Source organism: Ornithodoros turicata, chromosome 7 (genome assembly GCF_037126465.1).
Source record: "Ornithodoros turicata isolate Travis chromosome 7, ASM3712646v1, whole genome shotgun sequence".
NCBI classification, from domain to species: Eukaryota; Metazoa; Arthropoda; class Arachnida; order Ixodida; family Argasidae; genus Ornithodoros; species Ornithodoros turicata.
The window spans coordinates 45,840,912-45,864,822 of record NC_088207.1 but is presented as its reverse complement, the minus strand read 5'-3'; the positions used below and the strand labels follow the sequence as shown (position 1 = coordinate 45,864,822).

At 42.7% G+C, this 23,911-nt stretch overlaps 2 protein-coding genes across 12 annotated transcripts; one reads left to right on the top strand and one right to left on the bottom strand.

Annotated features, from left to right (window-relative positions):
• Positions 1–163: 163 nt before the first annotated feature.
• On the bottom strand, positions 164–10,397 carry LOC135401271 (exostosin-2-like). 3 transcript variants are annotated; one of them, XM_064633557.1, is made up of 12 exons: positions 10,302–10,397; positions 10,127–10,226; positions 6,963–7,272; positions 6,594–6,791; positions 6,036–6,239; positions 5,215–5,404; positions 5,019–5,158; positions 4,055–4,280; positions 3,778–3,961; positions 3,515–3,681; positions 3,266–3,409; positions 164–3,182 (listed from the first exon to the last, which is right to left on the bottom strand). In XM_064633557.1, exons 3-12 carry the CDS (start codon positions 7,253–7,255, stop codon positions 2,832–2,834), a joined length of 2,097 nt encoding a protein of 698 aa, XP_064489627.1. In that variant the 5' UTR covers positions 7,256–7,272; positions 10,127–10,226; positions 10,302–10,397; the 3' UTR covers positions 164–2,831. The 3 variants fall into 3 exon arrangements, with proteins under 3 accessions (XP_064489627.1, XP_064489626.1, XP_064489628.1); XM_064633556.1 differs by lacking the exons at positions 10,127–10,226; positions 10,302–10,397 and adding an exon at positions 7,632–7,689; XM_064633558.1 differs by lacking the exons at positions 10,127–10,226; positions 10,302–10,397 and adding an exon at positions 7,483–7,587.
• Positions 7,849–21,977, top strand: LOC135401272 (protein LTO1 homolog). 9 transcript variants are annotated; one of them, XM_064633560.1, is made up of 9 exons: positions 7,880–7,939; positions 8,372–8,419; positions 8,597–8,656; positions 8,725–8,745; positions 9,305–9,370; positions 10,798–10,903; positions 10,974–11,044; positions 11,995–12,109; positions 12,916–21,977. In XM_064633560.1, exons 2-9 carry the CDS (start codon positions 8,406–8,408, stop codon positions 13,003–13,005), a joined length of 543 nt encoding a protein of 180 aa, XP_064489630.1. In that variant the 5' UTR covers positions 7,880–7,939; positions 8,372–8,405; the 3' UTR covers positions 13,006–21,977. The 9 variants fall into 9 exon arrangements, 5 of the variants coding, with proteins under 5 accessions (XP_064489632.1, XP_064489630.1, XP_064489631.1 ...); XM_064633561.1 differs by lacking the exons at positions 8,597–8,656; positions 8,725–8,745 and having other exon boundaries at positions 7,890–7,939; XM_064633563.1 differs by lacking the exons at positions 8,597–8,656; positions 8,725–8,745; positions 9,305–9,370 and having other exon boundaries at positions 7,892–7,939.
• The last annotated feature ends 1,934 nt before the right edge of the window (positions 21,978–23,911 follow it).

Genomic DNA, 23,911 nt, shown 5'->3' with positions numbered 1-23,911 from the left:
GGAAGGACAGACACATATAGAGATCAATGGATAAAATGAGAGAAAGATGGAGAGAGACAGATAACAGCCAGCCAGATGGATGCACATAGATCATCCCACAAAAACCCAGATGTAGAGAGAAGTAAGCTGTGCATGTAATAAGGGACGAATAATGAAGACTCGATTATACAAACAATAATATTTATTCTTTTAAGTAACCACATAGCACAAACAATGCATCAGAAGAGCGGGGTACCCATCCAGATGCATCGAGCATATGTACAGTATAAAATATATACATAATAGTATTGCACACATCAAAGCATAATCCTGATACTAAAAGCGTTTAGCAGCACTATGGTGGAATGTCTTACTCGGCATGGCACACAACCTAGGTCAGTCTCACAGGATATGTATGCACGATGGATATCTTTAGGTTGTTACTTTGGAATTAATTTCAGCGGATCATTATGGAAACTCGCCTTTACTGATACTTTTTACTTCACTACTGATAAACTTTACTGATACATTTTTGTGTAAGGTAAAAGTACAGTGAAGACTGGACCTATGCAGAAGACATTCACTGCTTCACGCACTCTTCTGAGCGGTACATAGTCGATGATTCCCTTATGCTGGCTTATATTTACAGAAGGTAACAATCACATCTCCTAGTGTGAACTGAAGCAACATTGCCCACATGTTTGTAACAAGCAAAATACAAGCCATCACTGTCTAACACTTTTACGAACCACCATTCTATTCTTGCCTACTCTAGTACTACACAGCTCTATTGTTCTCCGGGTGGTTCATAAATTAAACTAGCGTTGAGATTCATCACTTTACCATTTAACTGGTAAGTCACCTCGAATGATATGTAAGCAGGCTTGCATGACTTCGTGCTCACAGCCACGGCACACCTGTCTGAAGTGCAGGGATCTGCTTCATTTTGTTATTCACGTACAATCGCAGCAGCCTGTTGACTAAAGTGATATTGGCATCCGAAAAAGAATGTCTACAGTACCATAGACACATTTTTGATATAGCTGCTCTCACAAAATTGGTAGAAGTGGGCAGTTCCAGACTACATATGAATGCGGTGCAAGCAGAGCATAGTTCTCACACAAGTCTGGCAGTGGAGAAGCACCTTTCTCCAGTCTAGTCATATGGTTCACTTTGGTACGGCTGCATCTAGCCTTACAAGCACAACATTAGTTATCATCACCCATGTAGCCTATACATGACTGCATGAGTGTGCTATAGAGCTTCTTAGAGGTTTCCTTCATTTTTTTTCTTTGCATTCTTCTGATATGATACAAAGTAATTTACGATGATAGACGATAATGCAGTTATAGCTTGCATCATGCCACAAAGGTGTCCTATAACTCTACTTGTTTGTCTTGGAGTTTAGTTTAAAAAGAATATTCTTTGGTCACAAAAGTTTCAAATGGGAATGTCATGTTGCATCTATGCATGGCACACAGCACTCCTTGTACATATTAGGACAAATTTAATAATATAAAATTAAGCAGGATTTAGGCAAATCCAAAGTGCATTTAAGTAGCAGAAGCCAAAAGAACCTTCCCCAGCTTCAGGTATTCCAGAATTTTAAACAAGTACACACATGCACTTCACTATGCCATTTTAAAAGGATGACGGCATTAGTGCTCACAAAGTAAAGGCTGAAAGCATAGAGGTTTTTAAGAGAGTTTTTACAAGGCACCACACATGGGTGGTGTCTTGCTACAACTTTTTATGGCTTAATTATAGTATCAAGAATAATACAATGTGTTGTAGGATGCTTGTGAATTTTTTCCTATTCAGCTCTAAGTTCCTAAACAACCCCTTTCCGAATTGTCATGTCACGAGTCAAGTTGTTGAAACTTAGAGATTGACAGTCTGGAGTTGTTGACCGATTTTGAGATTAGCTGTGTGTGGACACCACATGCAAAAATTTCATCCAGCGGAGCATTGCAGTTTTTGAGATAACGACAAACGGCATGCGCACATCCCATTTTGTTTTTATGGTGACACACATACGAGCTACTACCTCTTTACAGACGTCACAAGGCCAGTGCAGAAGAGATAAAGACGACTGAGCACTGATTTGTGACACAATCGGCAAGCTTTCCGGTGGACCGGTAGCTAAAAACAGTGTCGTAACGGCAACAAAAACGTTGGCTATAAAATTCGATTGTAGATAATCGTCGGCAAATTTCCTTTAAATATTTTGCACAGTGGCTCAGAAAATCATAAAAAAAATCGGGCAACAGCATTTTTAAAACTTGGTTTGGGTACAGACCACAGCTTTAAAAGCCAGATATGCACTTGCTCAGAACTTCACAGCATTATACACAATTTTAAAAAATATTTTTTAGCAACATCGGTGGGTAAATATCGGGTTATACTTTGCTTCAGTAATTCAGATGTAATCGGGTTGAACTGTACCCGATTCAACCCAATTTCTGTTGAATCGGATTGAATCGGATGTAAATCTTTGGTTTACTCGGCATAATACACATGACAGAGTAACAATATTTAGTCCATGCATCTAAGATGCAGCAGGGTCTCTGTTTTGACAGTGTGTATGAGCATATCTATGCATATACAACACAGTTCCCAAAGTTCTGTGTTAGTTGTGATGACTTCGGATCCCCCTGGTTCTGTTTTTGCTGATTTGAATCGAAGGGTAAAATCGGGCGTAATCGGATATAACCCTAAAAAGTCGGGCTCTAATTATATCCAAAGAGAACGTGATGCTGGTTGTGTGAAAGATGATCCACCTATCAAGGCGCAAGCTTAGAGCTACCACTTACGGAATGGCACATCACGTGAAGTAAATTGGGACTACTTTCCTAGAGGCTGCCTAAATTTGGAAAACGCTTGAGCTTCTCAGGAAAGTTGTCCTTGAACAGGACAGGGTCTGCCCTGAATTCCACTGTTTGCAGAGGCATTGTACCAAATGCTTCAGTGAAGATATTCACACACTCTGATCTGGCAGCTAGGTGTTGCAGATCGTTAGAAAGATTATCTAACCGCGCACATTCGGGACACTTGAACTTTTTACGTGGTGCTACTTTGATTGGTGCTTTGCCGCTGATGTTAGCCACGAGGAAATTCATGGCAATGTCTTCGCAATTCATGTGGTTGTCCACCCAACGCCGAACAGCCAAAGGAAGTTGCTCGAAGTACTCATAGCTGTAATGCTGTGTACAGAGCAAAACTTGGTCAGTACCAGAAGAAATCTGTTGTGTAACTCTCCAACAAAATAAATGCTTTGCTTGCTCACCTTGTGATAAAAGGCAGCTCCTGTTAGCACCATGGACACATCATTTGTCCATTCGGACTCGTACTTCCATTGATCTGTTGAGTTGTCCCACAGATGAACACGTGATGGGAAGCCAACAATCCGATCTGGAAATTCTCTCCATACCTGAAATTGTTTCACAAACACGGATTTTGGCTGTTCTATCAACAAATGGAAGTAGCACTAGGTGTACACCAATTAATTTAGCAGATCAGCCACGTTCTCCCTCACCTCGAAACCAAACTCCAGTTCATCTGATGTAAGCATCAGAATGTCATCATCTATTGCCAACACAGCCTCTGTTTCAATGTCCTTATATGGGTAGAAACGGTTACTGAGCTTGTTGGCCTGTGTTTGAATAACTTTTAGAGGCTTGTTCAACTTGGGCCACGCTGATGCTGGAAAGAGCAGCAAAGAAAAAAAGAAAGCCTCTTATTCTTCGGAGTAACAATTTGAAATGGCACCAAAGGATGTTAATAGAAAATAATACGAACCAGTAGGTGGCCTTTTCTTTTGGTTGTTCCACACTACAACAATTTTTACCAGGCTCGGAACCTGAGCCAGCTGCTGGATGACCTTGAAAAGGCTGTTCACCCGATCGTAAGTGAGCACAACAGCTGTGAAGCCTTGACCATGAGGAGATATGGTTGGGAACAGGAATGGAGAAGGGGGAATCAGCTAGTCGGGACAGAAAAGGAAACAAGTACGTGAGGAACAGCACACAGACGTAAACAGCAGAAACTAGACCTCATAGGCCTCTTGATCACTTACTCCAGGTGGATGATCATTCCAGTCTTCGTAAGTCTTCGAGACATGAGGAAATATCCTATCGTTCAGAATGTTCAATACAGTCCTGCCAATGCGAGCCATGCTGCTGAAGTAACGTTCCCAGAGGAGCATACACTGGTCTCTCATCTCGGCTATCCGTAATTGCGATACACCCTTGAGAATTTTCACGGTGTCATGCACGTCATCCTCTCTGATCTGAAGTGCAGCTCTGGAAGAAAGCACACATTGGGTGCGTTAGCGCGAGTGTTCAGACTCTACTCTACTTAACGCGACACAAGCGCCCCTTGCACACCCGGGAGTGTGAAACTCCGAACCGCCTTTCGCGCTCCCGTTTCATTTCGGTGCATGGAAGCAGACAAAAAACACCCGGGTGCTTGAGATTTGCCGTGACGTACTTCCTGCTGAGCGGTCTGGGCAAGTCCGGGCTCGGAAGCAAAATATGGACTTTCTGTGTTACCCAGTGTTCCGATTTCAGTAACCGTTTATAATTTTTATAACTGTTATGTTTTTTTAATAGTGGACAACTTCCAAACGGATATCTGCGGTTATTTGTGGGAAATGCAGTGCTTTAATGCAGACACCGTCACAGTAAATAGCTCCTATGGCGTCTGTTGCAAATTCCCATCTTTTCCATTTCGTTCGCTGGCTGTTACAAGGAAAAGTCTTCCGCTGTTGTCTCTTCCAACATCGCTATAGGTTCAAACTAAGCCAGCATGTCCTCCGTCTGTGTACTGCATGAGCAGACAACAGGAAGCGGCATCAGTGAACGAGCGAGCAGTGTAGCGCCCCAAAGTTGCTTTTCGCTGTTTAGTGCCGGGTAGTAATCGGGAGCCTCACACTCCCGATTTGGGTGTGCAAAAAAGAGGGGCGCCTACTTAACGCACCCATTGTTGACAGGTTTCTCAAAACATCCCCGTCAACAAGTTCTCAAATCGGAAATCCGCACCTCTTCCAGTCAAGAACCTCGGAGAATGGTAGCACGTAACTATCGGCAACAATGACTGGAATACAGTTGGCCATCAGTGCATCAGAAAGTGCAGACTGCCCCAGACGAGCCGCTCTTACGACGAAGCAGAAGCTGGCTTCCTGTATGGAAGCCGAGATTAGTTGGGTCATCAATGTGTCTTGCACCCTCGGCATACCTTTAACACATTTGGGTACTTGAATACCTTCTCGCCAAGGCATCGTACAGTTGCATTGTTGGGGTCCCACGCATGGTTGCACAGACCAAGCTGGATCACCCCTGCATGCTCGTTGGCAAGGGTAGCTATCTCGGAACGGAACTCAAAGTGAATGTGTGGTTGGAAAGCCGCTACCAACCATGGCCGTTTGCTGCAAAGGTCAAGAGACAGGCTTATGTCATTGGGTTGTAAAGGTTGGGTGACCACGACCTACTACAGGTTTTCCCGGCGATTGTAATCCAAGTGCCAGCTAAATTAATCCATGCCCCATAAAGTTTGCATGGCACATGGATTAATTTAGCTGGCACTTGGATTAAAATCGCCGGGAAAACCTGTAGATTATAACGACCATGTCATAATTGGCAACCCCTAAGAGGAGCCCGTCCGCACGGTCCGCTAGGGTGCGCTACTCATCGGCCCGCGAGATCTATGTCGTGATTGGACAATGGAAGTTTGAATTTTTCACGGAATGTGCGGAATGTCGTCTGCTACGACTACCATAGCAGACGACAGCAACAGCTCCTATGAAAACGCGTAGAATGATGATGATGATAGTCATCTTTAGAAAGAAGCATCACCTGTGGGACATCCACCGCTTGTACAAAAATACTAAGATAAGCTGAAGTACGAAGTATTGCAGAAATTGAGGAAGCAATCACCGGGCCGATGAGTAGCGCCACCGCTGGCATCCAAGTGCGGTGCTTCGAAGGGGTGCCTATGACATGGTCGTTATAATCTAGTAGGTCTAGTAGGTAATATAGGTAGATAGACAGAGCAGTTACCGTTTTGGAAGAGGTCTTTTCATGGAGTATCGTGCAGGATTGAACACTGGGATACTGATGTCATAGCCTCGCCGATACGTCCATGTGCTAAACCCTCCTCCCATGACCATTGCCCGTCCTGTATTGACTCCTAGCATTTCAACGTAATCTGGAGCAGTACCGGGTAGCATGTTGAAGAGGATGTGATTGGTTCCATTGTTCCAACTTCATCGCAAGAAAAGAAAAATGTCATGGCTCAGTTGATGAGGTAGTCTGCATCTTACTTGTGTTATTTGGGGGGCAGCAAGAAATTGACAATGGTGGGTAAGACACATATTCAATAATATGTAGTGTAGACAGGTGGTAAAACACTGGCTGTGATGAGTTTTCTGGTACAAGCGACTTGTGTACTAAATTCAAAGCACATCCATACTGCAGTTATCTTCACTACTGTACATGGTGCGGTTAGTCGTAACTAGATACAAATACGCGTAGTGTGCATATTATGTATAAATGATATTTTGTGCAAAGTCTCGCAACCCATCAATTATCTCTAGAAAACATGGAGATTCTTCTTACTAAGGAAGTGAATTGAGGATCTGTGAGATTCCTTTTGGATTTATGGTGCCTTCGTTGAGAAGATCAAGCGATGGAATGAATAAACAGGCCTTTGTCGGATCAGATATGTAAAACTCAGACTGTTGAATGTCATCAAGAAGTTCCATAAACTCCCTTGAAGGCTGCTGGGCCAGAACGTTTCCATGCTCATCGACATACCTGTACAAAACAATGAACCAACAACGCTAGTGTGAACAAAATGAACCACAAAGTGAACCAGAAATGTTATAGATAACAAGGAATAAAATTGCTCATTTCTGAAGAACGCAGCCGCGACGTGTCAAGACAATCATGTCCTCTAATAAAGCAAGAGGATTATGACCACCTCACCTAAAGATGGGGTAGACGTACACAGTAACGCGCGGTCCCGTGTGGCCACATTTGTAAACATCGAAACACGTGAAGTGCGTGCAGGTCTCGTCGCGGGGCTCAGCGACTGGGCTCGAAGAATGCACAACTACCCTTGGGGACTGGTCTAGGAGACGTACAACAAACGCTGTTTCATATCTGGCAATTCTCCAAGGATACAGTAACAAAGCTGCCAAAATAAATGCTCCTCCTATGGCAACCCCGACAGCTATCCTGGGGCCAACGATTTTGCGTAGATTGTAGTGTGGCTTCATGCTGTGAGCCCGCAGGCCTGCAAGAAAAGTTGAATTACATTAGAGAGAGATAGGCAGGAGCACAGAGTTGGTGCTTGAGCAGTTTTACAAATCGAAAATCGACTTGCTAAGGTATTTCTGATCGCAGATGTTTTCGCTATGTCGTGCTTGTGATGTACACGAAAAACCCTGTTATGAAAACAGAGATTGCGAGTTTCGGTTTGCGCACACGACAGCTTACCACTTACACTAAAGAAGGTGCTTCATGGTAATCCAACATCACATATTCGATAATTTGAAACACATCTGGCGAGCACGTGTGTCGCTTTTCGAGCGTTGTGCTGATTATGGACAGCACTCAAAAGAGAATAACATGAATGCAACGGAATACACTCACCGACATCGCCCGACATCGACAGCGGGAACCAGCGCTGCTGAATGCAGCAGACATGTGACAGTTTCGTAATTTCGCAAAGCATCCGCAGAACTTATCAGATATTTGCATTGATTTTTATGGGACAGTCTGTGCTTATTAAATTACATAAAAATATAGAAGTGCAACACTACGATTTATTCATTTTTTTGTTCTAAATAAGGCTATGTGTCAGTACAGTTCCTTTTACGTGACTTTTGGCATACTGAGAGCAGAAATATGGCGACAGATTTTAATGAAGTTCTGGATGACATTGTGCTAGCAGAAAACAGGTAAACACGGAAGCACAAGCATGCAATAAATTAAAATTAGCATGTTAAGTGTGTTGGTGGAACTTCGCGTGAAACGGAGCTGTACAAACGCGTACAAACTCGTACACCTTATTGTAAAATGTTTTTGACGATGATGACTTGGGACTGTTAGAAAACATTTGTGTTTTCGATAATTACGGTTTATTTCTACCTTGTAATCATTCTAATTGGATTCACAAATGAATATCTATGCCGTAGCTAGTACTTTCCCTGGACAGATTTCGCGAAATACAACGGGTGCAGTACTGCTTGAAACTGAGCGGGCAGTCCCGTTGTGTTATGAAATATTGTGATGTTGACATATAATTGTTGATGCGCGCCCGTGAACTCTATGTCCTCTCCACTCCGTGTTCGGCACAATGTGCCTGTTTCCTAAAATTTTGAATTTTTAAGATTTCAGTGCTAAGTGCACAACCAACGCCTTCTAATGGACCCCACAAGGTACGTTTATGTCATGCGTCCAAATATCCGAAGCATTACACATTCTGAATATTTAATTACAGCCTTATACACCTCATTAGACTTGGTGTAGATAAAGTGTTGTACGTTAATTGCGCCCTACCATTCAAACACATTTCTTTCTCATACCTTGTCCTCACCTTCCTGAACAAAAAACAGGCCACGATACCCCAGACCGAAGCATAGCTACTCTGAGGAAGGCCCATCTGTTGATTCTAGGTAATTAGGCAAACTTGTGGTGCATGTTGCAAATCTGGAGAAAGGTTGTGTTAACTTTAGTTCGTCAGGTTGCAGTGCCAGGGTCGGACGTAAAGTTCCCTTCTTGCCTCTTGTTCCAATATTGTCCTGTGTATTGGACATGTGTAGCTGTAGCTGTGTAGAAGGCTGATGCTGCTTCTTGGCCCCAGAGATCCTGAATGCCCAAGTGTTGACTAATTGCAAACATTTGGGCCTCTCGTTTAAAACGAGAAGAGTTCATCTAGCACTTCACGATGTCGGATGTTCCTTAAGCTATGCAGGAACTTCGATATTGAAATGGCGCAGAACTTTTTTCATGCAGAGCACATCATGACTTGCATTGACTCACCGTTGTTGCTTGCGTTTGGTGTAGTTGCATGAGTCTTGTCTGCTTATCGTATCGACTCTCCGACCTGCATGCTCCGTATTAGTATTACACTGCACCACATAAACTTTTCATAAGCTACGTGTTGCAGCACACTTTATGTTGCAGTACTTACCAGCTTACTCACTCTTATTAACATTTATTCGCTCACATAATCTTGTTGCTTCCTGTAATTCCTTCTCTCCCAAATTCACTAACTTTCTTCTTCTCTCAAACTTTCTCCACCACTGCTTGCTGCAACATAGGCCAAGACTTTACCCCAAACCGAGGCATAGCAATTCAGAAGAAGGCCCTCAACCAGGAGACCAGAGGTATGCCCCAGGCATGAAACTGCATGGTGGTGCATCCCTTGTCTCTTGAATTTCTGATCTTGTGTCTTGGAATTCGCGCAAATTGACACCATTCAATTGCTGCGAGTGGTGTATTGTGTAGGGTTACGCGGAGTGGAAGGGATGTAGAATTCATTTTATGGCACGCTTGCTTAATTATCAATGGTCTTTGTGAACTTAAGTAAGTGCACTATTTCCAAATAAGGCCCTGTGGTTAGCAAAACCTGAAAATATATTATTTAATTACGACTATACCTCAAAGGCACTATGGGCCATTACGTGAGGGAGGGACGAGAACATGTATCAACAAAAAAGTCTAGACACAAAGATAATTCTCGAGGGCATTCCTAAATAATACATAAATCTGTAATGGTGACCAGCATCCGGAGGAGAGCATTCCAATCTGTCATCATATGTGGGAAAAATCAGTATGGGTATATCGTGAATAAAATAATAAATAAATTTAAATTAAAGCTCCGTTTAATATTGTTTTCTGGACTTCGAGATGTGTCATGCTAATGCAGGGTTGGGTCAGGGAAAGCTTTTGAGCTACAACCCAGTTAGCATATTTCTGTCAAAATTCATGCTCGAAAGCTGCACCTCGTATTTACCCTCAAGCTTTAGGAAGAAGTGAAAATAACCAGGAAATGTAGGATCTTAACTACACGTCAAGGCCGTCAAGAGGTACTCATCATTCCCACCTATTGTTCGATGAACAATGGGATTGGCAAGACCTACCTGAGCTTCCAAAGTCAGCATGACATAGACATGTCTCGAGTTGTGCAGTCTTTGTTGAAGCTTGAATTTTGCAAGTGCTGTTTGCTAGTGAGGACGGTATCTGAAAGGAGAACAGATGGGGACATGCGAGGCTGTGATCATGAGAGGAGAAGAGGTTTTAACACCAGTCACAAACCTAAAATGTTACGCTAAACATACGCTTGTCAGTTCTCATGTTGCCTTCTTCTGCATTTGAGCTCGTTTTCAGTGGTAAGCATCACAGCAGTGACACCTGTAAACAATTACACCCAGACAATATTATAATCTAATGCAACTAAGTGAACATGTGCATTGTTTGTTAAAGGAATTCTGGCAAATCTCTAGTACAGCCAGGGCAGCAAAATGCAGCCCAAGAGCAAAAAGAATACAAAGTGCTTGCTTGCTTATCCTGCAGCTTGTGAAATTTCAGCAGGTTACAGTATCATAGCATTTCAAACCTTGCACATGTGGAGCTCTTTAGCTTATGTGCATGCCTTATAAGTTTTCTACGTCTACATAAGTTACATTGTCTGTCTACCTGTTACATACAGTTCATTATTTAATGAGCAGCATTTAATAAGTCTCTTTTTAACAGTTCTTTCATTGTCAAGTATTTCGAGTGTCGAATGTCTGCTGTTGACGTGCTTTTGCAGGTACCGCCAGATGGGTTTTACTCGAGGCTTCAGCTTAGGAGAAGAAGTTGGCTGGAGAGATGGCTACCAACTGGGCCTGCAGAGAGGGGCACAAATTGCAACTGAGGTACGTGGCTCATTTGAATGTCCTACATTTAATTGCTAAATCTTGCTCTCCTTTTATGTATCTTTCATAGCTTGGGTTCTATCAAGGGTTTGTCCATGCTTGGATAACAGTGCTTGAACGAGAAGAAATTGCCAAGCAGCGGTAAGTAACATTTCTTTCCCATGAGGTACCAACATTCTGATAAGTTCACACTGGAGTTACTGTACTACAGGGAATGCCATGCTTGAGTATGGGAGCACATTGCATATTCTGCTGTAAGGTGCTTCAGTCGTTCATGCATTCTGTTCGAGACTGTGCCTTTCCTTTGTCATAAACAGGACCGATATTCATATCAAGCAGAAAGTTGAGAGGACTGATCAATTCCTTTTATTTTCCCCAACAGTGCGAAAAGTTGTAAAACAAAAAAACAACAATGTAAAAATTATAACTGTTGCAATTGCGCACCAACCATATAGTAGACACATAGTTCATTTCCCATGCTTATCCCCATACGAGCTCTTGAATGGTGTGGTGTTATGTTCCAACACCTGGTTTTCATAGAGATGAGTTATTTATCCAGGCACCCCCTAACCCCCCCCCCCCCCCCCCAACTTTTTTTTGCTGTGCACCCCATACAAGGAGGGTGGGGGCTTCCTTATTTCAGCTTTAGACACATTTAAAAGCACAAGAAAGAACATATAGCCTCTGAGACCTCTGGGTTACATCAAAGTTTTCTTGAATTAATCAATTAGTCATTTTATTCGCATTGACTAATACAATGTGGGAATGCGGAATGCCACAGAGCAAAAAGCTGCAGGGAGTGGATTCATGCCTCTGCTTTTAAGAAAAATCAGAATTAGGAACTAAACAACACATCATTGAAGAGTTTGGATGAATCAAATTGGGGCAATACAAAAAACACAATAAGGAAGTGCTAAACAGGACTGCGTGCAGCGGAGTGATCCATGGAGTGACCAAAAATCAGCCTTGATTGATTGACTGGTAAACAACCATTTGTTGTTGTTTGTACATATACTGATATGTCCAAGAATCATAGCTGACCTGTAGTGTGCACTTTTGTACAATGTGCAATTTTTTTGGTATTTTTGCAGGAAAATGGTAGCACTGAAGGCACTTCTAGAAATGACAAAAAGCTTCCCCAAAGTAAACATTGCTGATGAGGACATGTTTGAGAAGCTGCACAAAATCAGGGCTAAATTCAAACAGGTAAGCACTACTTCCTGTTAAGGGAAAGCATTACACTTTGACTTTGTTGGAAAATTGCACGATGTACACATATATGCATGTTTCAGGGTCAAAGCAAAAAAAAAAGGCTTTGATTTGGAAACTTCAATTACACTTCAGCCTGTAATAAAGGATGAACATAGTATCTTGATACCACATTTGTTGTACACCACACACTCTTGTTCTTGGGCTCACCTTTCGTACACTTTTCCTTCGCTGTGTATTTTTTTATCAAATTAGATTTGTCAGGGTGTTTCTTATCATTTGTCACCGTCACGCAGCCCTCTTACAAAATTATCTCTTAGTCTTACTTAGTATTAGCTAAGTCTTACAAGTTACCTGATTGATGATATATTGTTTTGCCTAGAACTTTCTTTCTTCAAACCTTTGTGGAAATGATATACCTTGTACGTTGTACCCTGGCATGATCTCTCTCTCTCTCGTTGCTGGCATGCTGCCGTAACTGTATATCACAGCATGTGTAGTCATCCATGTGTACGTAGCTATACATTTTGCCTGCAAATACCTTACATATGTATAGGTACATAGGTTCTTGTACATTTCACACAGTCACATGACGAATTATAAATCATGTCTATATCCAACCTGTGCCATAGAATTTGTGTGCATATGTGCTTGTACTGTTTAGTAAAGCCCCCATAATGAAGTAAACGAAAGCATGATATAATTTCTCTTTTTTGCAATGAAGGCATATAATGTAAGCGGTCCTGCTGTAGCAGAGGCAATCTGCATGGAAAGCATAACCTACTAATTATACTTCTTGACAGGTAGTGTCCATTCTGAACATTGGACATGATGTTGCTGAGCCACACCCACAGGAAGAGCAAGCTGCATCAAGGCCTGAAATGTCCTTTTGATGACTCTGTCTACTATGGGGTGCTCAGGGCGCCTCGAGCTCCCGTAGCTCATCTGCCAAGACTTGGCCTTCCGCTCTCTTGCTGCCTATGTGGAACTGCTTGGTGTTCCTTTCCAAGGGGTTGGACTGCAGACCACTGTCATCCACAGGAATGCTCATCACAGCTCGTCGAGCTTTGGTTTTGGTTTGTTCCATTTCTGTACCTTACACCAGAGTTCGAGTGATGCGATATTCTTGATAACAATGTGGAGAAGTATGGAAACCGTTCTGTCTAGTCAGTGTTAGTTGTGGAACTGTGAGGAGCTCGTATGAACATATTGAAACATTTTGACAAATACGCAGGTTGCACACCTAATAGTAAATAAACCAGCAAATGATGGCAGTGATAGTATACAGTCGCCATCCGATTTTTCGGACTTGGCGGGGATCGCGCAAGAGTCCGAATAATTGAGCAGTCCGAAAGAACGAATTTCGCTTCAAAATAAACTTTACTAAGCACTAGTATGCTGGAAAAATTTGTCGACGCTTTCCTAGCGCGCTTCCAGCTCTAACATCAGCTTCCATTTCCCGAAGCAACATTTTGTTACTGTACACTGACAGAGGTGCCGCCGTCATCAAGTCTGCAAGTCGGCTTCACCTAACGCATGCATGCGTTAGGTGAAGCTCGCTTTACAGCGCTGTCGCGCGACTCGCGGGCGGACAGCACGTGCTGGGCCTTTTGTATCAAGCCGTTGGCCAAAAAACGAAGACGCAAAAGCGTTATGACAGATCTCTTCAACTTGCAGGAATGGAAAATGAACAATCATTGCCTGTTTTTTGCCTCAATATTTTAGTTGGTTGATTTCTTTTGAAACAAAATTTCGTATGATACCGATATTTTCAGTCGCCCCAAGAGAGAAATTCGCCGGTTGGACAAACAGAGTCCGAAATATCGAGCGACGGGGCTGCACAGCGCCCGAAATTTTGGGCGTTCTTATACATCATCCCTATGGGACCCGCGGCCGTTACGCGAACGAGTCCGAATAATCGAGCATGTCCGAAATATCGGTCAGCGACTGTAGTTGAAATGCTATTGGCCACTCTTAATTCTCATGGTAGGTACGGTGCTGGACAAAAGTTTACGGAACACGCTCCGAAACATTTCTTCCTCTTCCAGCTGCGAATGGGACCGTACGGACTTACAGACGTGTGCCTGGGTAACCCAGTCACCTGTTTCCAAGTCCGTACGATACCATTTGCTGCTAGCGTGTCACTCAGAGGGAGGAATGCGCCGGAGCGTGTTCCGTAAACGTTTATCTGGCACCGTACTAGCTTTTCCAGTGACACTGCCAGGCTGCAGAGCTATCTACCAGGGCAGTGAAGACTCTGACTTGGGCACTTGTCATACTTTAGAAAAAAAAAAAACTCCTCATCGGATGTGGGAAAAGCCAAAAATTACGTAGCAATATGTAATTACGTTCTGCAGGTCGAGCACGTTTCAGCCTACTGATGAATAATGTTGCCCCTTTCTGCATAGAGCTCCAGGTTACCTTTCTGAGTCATGGGGGAAACTCTGGATATATGGAACACCCTTTTATTGTTCAGGCATCGCACTGCCATGTTATATTTACCTATATGAACATTGGTATTAATTAACGTTATACTAGAAGCAACCTGAGCTTGAGAATGCAAAAATTAAAAATGCCAACACAATATATGCTGTTCCACACAAGCTCTATTGTGCTGCCGGTTCTAAGTTTTTGAGCTCACGTTAATTTTGGAATTGAGTTCATCAGCAATAGTTTATCTGAATTGACATGTCTCTTGAAGTGTCAAGGTCTCCTTGCACCTGGAGCTGGTGAAATTAGGTCTGAATTTTTAAGTGCTCCTCTCCGTATGAAGCTTTCTTCCTGCTCATTGATAACTCACGTAACTTCCCTCGCAGTGGAGACTCTTTACTTCCTCCAAGTGATGCGTTTAAGCTGCATCAGTTCTTTCTTCCCAAAGGAACACCCAATTATGAGCCACACAGAATCGTGCTGGAAAAGATATCTTCAAAACGTGCACCAACTCCTTGTTTTTGTAATAAAAACTTTTTACATGCCCTGTGCACTTAGCTGCCTTAACAACGGAGGATGCAGCTCTTAAAACAGTAAAAAAAAGGTTTGCAAACTCTATTTTTCAAATGCATTGTTATTGCAAATTTTGTTATCTGAACTATCTATTCCCACAGCATTTTGCAAAAATTTAACCCTAAAACAATAATGAAAACAATTTATTTGCATCTGGTTGAAGTACTAGGCCACAGACTTCACCTTTTGAGTGCTTATCTCTCACTTTGCATATTTGAGCCACTCTGGCTATTCCCAGTCTCTCGCAGCCACTTACTTGAGTAGTTCAAAAAAAAGGTTTGGTATCATTACATTTGTGAATAAATTCTCTGGGGGGTGGGGTGGGGGTGAAGCTACTAGATCACCAATTTTGAACTTCTAGAGGGTAGAGCCTTCTTTTTGCAGGCCTGGTCCAGGCTCGGGTTTGACCATTATTTCGTTGACGGGCCCTTACATTGCTGGGCCTAGGCCAGGCTTGAGCCTGTGTTACCCCACTGCTAGATAGCCACGGTCATCTTTTACAGCCCACTACACTGGGCTGGGCTGGGTAGCCTATAACTTGCTTGGGCCGGGCCAGGTATGAAGCCGTCGGGCCAGGCTCGGGCAGGTAAATCAAAGGAATGCTGGGCTCAGGCCGGGCCTGTGCAGCGCTCTAGCCTGTCATCCTATCTTGCGCTGAATTGTTGTCATAACAAATATGAAACATGGCACTTCCTTGCTTTTAGTGACATGCAATAAGAGAAGCCCTTGTACATGCACTAGGGACATCATACACCCTTTTGTGGCTGCCACAGACTTATTAGAAGATGCAGATTTATGGCATAGCGTGGAAGGCTTCCATGAAAAGTATAGGTTTCATTTAGAGGGAGGATTGGAAGTGAAAGGAGTGTTTAGGAATGTGGACCTCTGTTTCACCAGGTCTTCGGAAAATTGTCATGGTTTTTTTGTTTTTCAACTTTTTATTTTTGTCATGGTTTTCTTTTGCAATAACATCATGCAATGCAACACATTGGAATATCCAGGATTAATGAACATTTGCGTGTTTTGCAAATGCATATATATATACATACAGAGATGCTGATCTCACTGCCAGTGCAAAGGGCAGCTGTTTTCCATCTCCTTCTTTTATACGTTATCCTCACTAATGCATTCCCTTTGCAAGGGTTCACTCATACTGACTTCGTACAAATTTCAATGCCACTGAAATGTTCCTCTCCATGTTTTTTTTTTTTTCGTGTATCACACAGTAAGTGTGTAATGCCTATAAAATAGGGCATGCTAGCTTGGGCATTGACTTTTCAGTAGGGCTTTAGCGTGAGAAGGTAAACTATCTTTGTTAGGTATTACCTCGATGGGCCTACACTGAGTACCTACATCTACTGAAATCATAGCACGGTATTCTAGGACAGTGTAATATGCTACGTACGTAGGTCGGCTGTCTGCGCAGCACCCCAGTTTTCCTCTCTCCCCTATTGCCCTGGAGTAACCTCATTGGTCCTTCTCCCAAATAAGGGGGTAATAAATCAAGGTGGTGTTCACGTGGTTTCTTCTGTGGACCCATGCTGGTCTACGAATGCCCACTTGTTGCTGCCTTGTGAGTGGACAGACACTTCGTTATGTGGTTTCTCCAAACGTTACACGCTCCTCTGCGCAGAGGCAAACTGTCGTAGCATATTGGCTTGTGGCCACACCATTATAAAACCCTGTAGAGTTAACCCCTTTAGTGCCACATTATTGTTCAGAAAAATTACCTGAAAATGCCAGATTTTTTAATTGCATAGTTCGATTCCTAGTACATAAAAATCGCTGTTTGCAAAGGTTTCTACATGATATAACCAAAACTTCCATATAGAAAATATATATGCAAACCAATAAAACCAAATATATGTACATATATATGACCGTGTCACTTCCCTGCGCCGGGCTGAAGAGCTCCAAGTAGAGCGAAACAGCTGTCCTCGGCTGGGAATGCACGATCAGATTACAAACATATGCGCAAACGTGCAGCTACAGAGCTACGGCTGTTTTCCATTTGTATATGACGAAAACAATATATACAACCAAAAATGGCATAACCAAAATGATATAACCAAGAAAAATCAGGCGTAGCCAAAATGGTAAGCTATGCGGATGTGGTGGTGGATTATTTTTTGGCCGACTACGTCACCCTGTTTCATCGCCACCAACAGCAGCACCACCGGAGTCTGCCTCCTCTTCTCTTCTTCACTTGTAGAGCTGCCGTTCCGCCAGAAAGTCATCTTCACTGGACGAGCAAAATTCTGTTCCTTCAGAATCGCTAGAACTCGCATGAGCTGGCGCCGACGCGCTGGACGACGCCATTTTTAAATGTATGCTGCAGAACCTAAATGCTTGGAGCAAACGCAGACCGGTGCTGCCATCTATCCTCAAAGCGCAAAAGCAGTCGGACGAGCTGCACTCTCTCTCTGGCAGTGTAGAATACGACAAATACTCGTGGACGAGCTACACTCACGAGCTGAGTTTGTCCATGGCACTTAAGGGGTTAATGAAGTTGTGACCTTATTGTAATGGAATTTCACAGGATGTGTCAATTACTTGTAGACCTTGCAAAATTTTCCGCTTATCATAAACTACGTATCTTCAGTCGAAGGTATGTTTGCCTTGAATTGGCATCTAGAACCTCAAGAATGATAAAAAGTGGGAAGAAAGAGGAAACAAAAATTTTATGTTGTCTCCCCTAAAGGATTGGGACAAACGTCTGGTTTTGCATGGTGGACCTTTGTCGGCTTCATGTGGTTTCCTTGTTTGTGACCTCGCTTGTGCTTCATACACCATATGGGTTGGCCTGTAACGCCACGCACACGAGGTTTGTTGAACTTCCTTTTTCTTTTTGTTCAAAGGGCAAAGCATTTTGCGTAATTCTAATCGCAGGCCAGCTACACTGGCTTGGTGTGTTCCAACTGTTTGCCGTAACGAGATTCAGCTGTGTTGTTACGTTGTCCCCAGAGCAACCTGCAGAGCAGTTTCATTGTTCTAGGAACGAAAGCTTGCATACTGGAAGGTATGGGAGGCATCTAGCACATGCAAATTTCTTCATAAACTTCTTTTCGTTTGTTTTTAACACAGGTTACAAAATGTAACCGGTGCAATGAGGTGCAGCAGACGGTGATGACACGAGGAACTCAGCAAGTTCACTGCCACTTCAGAATCCTTTTTTAGGACGCAAGCAAAGTTCTAAACAGCCTATAGTTATCCCACAGTGCCAAATCTCCATGCTGTTGCTTGTTCACAAATACGAGTTTGGCAGTGGTGCACTGTGCCAGAGTGGTCTCTCTAGCTGGGAGGGAGTGCTTTTAATTAATAACAACTGTATTCTGCATATTTTTCCCCTTTGTAACTGACGTGCATCTGTTGGGAAGCTGTGCTGAAAGGTTATGAGGCTTCGTAGGTGTTTGACTGTACAGATGCTTGTTAAGTTTGGTGAAGTGATGATGTGTTGTTTGGTGATTAATTTTCTTGTGCTTGGCCTTCGACCAGCCTTTAAAGTATGTCGTTCAACTTTGAGTGATGTTGTTTGTCATGTTCATTTCGGATGTCCAACAAGCACAGATCGGAGCATCGTAAGTTTATTGCCAGTCCGTACCTTCCATAAGGACGCAGCTTTTTTTGAAGTGACTTGTTTCTGTAGCCCACCTTTACCTTTCTAGGCTCCTTTACTGTGCTTGTTGCATCTTCTCAGACCAGTGCACTTGCACTTCACGATAGCTGCCAGTTGTATTCAAGTGGTGGGTTCCTTTACGTTTGGTGCTGTGAGATGGAGTTTGCTTGTGAACTGTACTCGATTGGCACTGTTATTTGCACCCTCAGCTTCTAACAACTGCCAATGTTTAGTATTTACCCTCGTTCAACAAAGTACATGCTGACTTTCATGCCCTATGTCATGGCATATTTCAGTACAAAGAAAGCAAACGCCCTGGTAATGGGGCAGAGAGGACTAGTACTGTTACATTATTGGTGTGTGGAGGCTTTACTTTGCAAACGTAGTTAGTGGTACAGATATTCTCTAGTCAAGCTTTTTTTTTTTACCTTCCGATATAGCCACCATTTACTAAGTATGACCCGTCTTTATTTTGTTTTATATACTTAGTTCCTTATCTGCATATTGCTTTTTTTTTTTCCAATTCATGGCATTCCCTCCATTTTAAGTGTGCACATAATATGTCACTTCTTACTTGTCTTTGACAAGTCAATTTCTATATTCATATGCATTCACTTTGCGTACCACAAGTTCTGCAACATTGTTGTTACATCAGTAGTTCATTGCATGTATTGCACGAACACACACACAACACTGCAACGTATTGTCACATCAGTGTGCAGTACGCAAGCGGAACACTGTTGAGTGATGGGGTCCTTGAATGTGAATTTTTCATGAATCTGTTATGATTGCTCCGCGTACGACGTTTTCCTATTGCTGTTTGATTTCATTGTCTTCGTTTGTTTCAGTTGATCAAAACTTGCAGGTAGCATTTTATTTGGGAGTTTCATAATTTTATTTTCCCTTTCCTTTATGCCACAAAATTGTGGATCAAAATGATATTTGGAGGAGCACATAACAGCAGAGTGTCTTTGAAAGCTAGGATGATAAGGTTTTACATAAGATTACATGCTTAATTGAGCTACATGGGCAGTAGAAACAATGTTGTTCTCTGCAGTGTCTCAAGAAATTTCTGAAGATGTGTGGTTCACACTCGTGTGGGAAAGTTGATTCGTCGCGATTGCAATCTACCAGTTTTTCTTTAGACATCTTGCTCACTACATACGTTTCTCAACAGCAGTATGAGTATTCACAACTGAAATTTTATGGAGATTTTTGGATCGAGCACTTTTTGCGAGGCTCTTGCTGAGTTGTAATTTTTGTGTATCATAATTCTAAAAGTTTGTGTTCGCCTATGGATGGAAAGGTCATTTGAGGGTTCTAAGCTTCTCAAGTCTACGAACCTTACCTAGATCATGTCATAGATTTCTCTCAAAAACTGCTAATACTGCTATTAGTACTGCTATCATTATTAATTATGTAATTAATATGATTATTAATTAATATATGCGCAATATTATTATATGTATCCGACATGAAAATTGCCACATTATACGATGTCTCTTTTTCTGTGATGTTCTGTGAACTGTAAATTTTTAGTAGGCATGTGTGAATATCCAAATTTTTCTAATGCTGAAGCAAATATGTAATTCTATATTAAATTCAATTTCCAAATTGAGTATGGAATTCTATATTCGAATTCTGAATAGAATCTATGTTTCTTCTGAACCAAACATATTTGAATATTTCCGAAGCTCAAAGACTGCAATTTTCATTAGTTTGGAAGCTGCACTCTTAAGGCCGAATACAGCACAGGAGAGACTGAAAAAAACAAAGCGAGTGCTACTTCATATTTTGATCGGCATTAATATATCGAATATACATGCTGTGCACACGTTTATATCCATACGTGTGCTGCATGTGTATCTGATTCAGTTTCACAGCTGTTTGCTTCATATTTTGGTTTGGTATTGTACTTCTTCACTTCCTATTTGCTTTGGCTGTGTATCTATTCCTTTTGCATTCACTTCGGGTTTAAAATAATTATTCACACATGCCAAATTTTTAGTTCATGTTCAATTTTGCATAATGATCAGTGTAAGTGGTGCCGAGTTGATGAATCTCTCATATGCGTGCAAAGCTCGCCTGAAAATATGAATTTTGCAAGTAACACAATGCCTAATGATGTAGAAGATGTAACTTAGAGAGTTCATCCGCATACTTTTTTTTCTTGCATTGTGCTCTTTGTTGTCGGGTTGTGCATCAAAAGCACAGTTTAAGGATTTAACAGAGTCAAAAACTTGTGAAGCATCATGGCATAATTTTCTTTACAAGTGAAACATAGAAAATGACGAAAGGAAAGTGTGGAGGCTGTAGAGATATACCTCCGAAGCCTTTATGTTGGTAATTTTTCTGTAACTTTTTGATAAAATACAAGCTATACACTTTTGAAGCATCCACATAAAATCCACTCCCTATCAGAAAATGACCACTAGACTCATTCGTTTCAAAGCTGAGTTGACACATAGTTTGTTTATCTCACTTAAGAAGAGAATGTGCTTAGCCCATAAAAGTCACATGTAAGGCTTGCACGTTAGGCAGTTAGCCCTCATTGTAGCTTCTTGTTGAGTTCACACACTCACATGCTCATCATATCATGAATGCCAGTTCGATAAGCACATTTAAGCAGACCATGGTAAGGACCATTAAGTTCAGCAAAGTAGCTCGTTTAATTCTGTAAAACACGAGACATAATAATTTTACTAATTACACATACAGTATTTGCAATATGCATTATCCTCCCTGTTTGCCATTATTTTTAAAAGTGAATATCATTGCATGAACCCTGTTGATTGCAATACACTGTTGAGGAGTTTTGTAGAGGAGCAGCAAAACAAACAATTGAAGTGCAACCAGTATCACAATTACCTAATTTTTTTAGTTTGAGGAACTACATCATGTTTCATGTAATCTGTGGTTTCACATGAGGCTTCTCTGCATCAATACTGTGTTAAGGCAATCTATAATTACATTTGTTGACATTATGCTGCTTCATGTGGTATGGGAGGTGTCCCAATACTTTTCCTGTAAGGTTTTGTCATATCCTCGTACAGACAGGCGATAATTGGTTTCTTCTTTTTCGTGGTCATCACATGTGTACGCAGTGCCATGTTTGCGAGAATGTCTTGTGAAATGGAGCAAGCTCAAGGATGTGTTGGTGTATACATCCCACAGTATATATGGCCAGTCTTTGAGCCAACTTTGAGAAGTTTTGATGGTTGATAAAAGATTTTGATGTAATTGGCAGTAGTCATCCTGAACATCCTGGTGACATACTAAGGTGACATACTACATACTCCTCGTATCCAGCAGTATTTTCCATTCTGCGCAACTTTGATTGAAGGTGCGTATTGAGGAACAGCGTACCGACACTGTAGATGCACGGCTTTGGCGTCTGCCGTTCGCCTGTGTTTGTCTCGGTCTCCGCGCCAGACGCAACGCGGACTTTGCCATGCCTGCGTGTTCATTGTCAGCAGCCACGCTCTTCCCGCGCGCAGACATTGTTGTCGCGACGAAAGTTGGCAGCCACATGTTCCACAAGACGTCTGCGAACAGTATGCAGCCGATTTAATTCGCACTCTTCTACATATATACGGGTCTTCTTTTAAAGGGACAGTTCACCACCAACTTGTAAATTTTTGTTTTGCACGCGTAGTGCATTCCTGATTTACCGAACCCCTGCCTCACTCTTCACCGACTCGAGCGGTATAATTTATTACGCGAATTGTAACTCATTGGAATATCGGAATTCACACTGTTTGAAATTCCCGCGCAGAGGGACGTATGCACAACGTCAGTGTGACGACACGAAGGCGTTCCCTTTGCGCCAGGCTTCATCTGCTGTGCGTCATACGTTGCAGAGAATGCGCGAAGAGGTGGTGTGGGAGAGGAACGTACCAGCTCCGGTGGCGCAGCGGTAACGCGTGCGCTTGGAGACTGGGAGGTCCGCGGTTTGAATCCGCGGGCCGGCTGTGCCGTCTGGGGTTTTTCCTGGGTTTCCCTCAGATGTGTAATAGGCGTATGCCGGCACAGTTCCCCTGAAGTCGGCCCATGGACGCAGCTATCCTCCCCCCGAGCGGATTCCGCTCGGTCTTCCACTTCACCCTTTCCTCTCCTCCTCTCCACCACCTTTCCCTTCCCGAGAAACATGCCGCCTAATCAGACAGGCAGACCTCTCGGGTTCCTCCCAACGACACTCCTCCTCCCCCCTCCTCCTCCGGAGAGGAACGTTGCGGAAGTTGGTTATGAATTTATGATTTAATGACACCATGGCGGGAGCCAAGATGAGTGCCGACGAAGGTGTGTGTTTGGTCCTCGTCTTTGCTCCCGCCGTGGTATCGTTAACGTGACCATCCTGGCGAGGACGTCACAGAGACGCAACGCCGGCTGATGAGGATATTCGCCCGCTTGCTCCTCCCTGTCGATGCAGGGCCCCGATCTTGAACTTCCACTTTTTCATAGCGATCGTTATAGCTATATCCAAGTTCTCTATCCAAGTTAAGTTATCCAAGTTCGCGCGCTCCAAAGCCACTTTGGTAGGCTCGCGCAAGCGCTCGTGGCGAATCAGGGGCCGAAGTGCATTTAACGTACGTTATCGGTAGGGTACCGCGCTTTCGGTTTTTATTTTTGGGTGGATTCGGTGTTTATTGATTTTCACGAAATCGGCGTTTGTCGATGTTTCTCCTGGCGTGTACATGGTTTACCCTACAGTTTATCGGCGAATAGAATTGACAATGTAATTTCAGTGCTGTGCGTCTAACGCAGCCTCACCAACAACAACCAATACGAATTACCAGTTTTGTGACATAAAGTAACAGTAGTAGAAAAAGTAGAAAAGTAAGAGTACGTAGAAAAAGTAAACGGACATTTTTCACAACCATCGTATTTCTGTATGGTTTTCTGATCTGCATCAACAGCCTGCTGGACACGTGCAGCAATTTATCTCTCTCATCGTTCCCGCAATGTCCCTCTGTATTCGGTGTTTTTCGATTAAAACCGAATTAGGGAAAATTTACGTCATGTTTTTCGGTTAAAACCGAAAACGCGGAACCCTAGTTATGGGATGACAAGTTGAAGATCGCGGTCGAGGTACGCTGACGGCTGTCACGACGACGTACGTACAACCCTGGAAACATGCAGGTCATAGGCGAAAGGAGAGTAGTTTGTAGTCAAATGCTCAT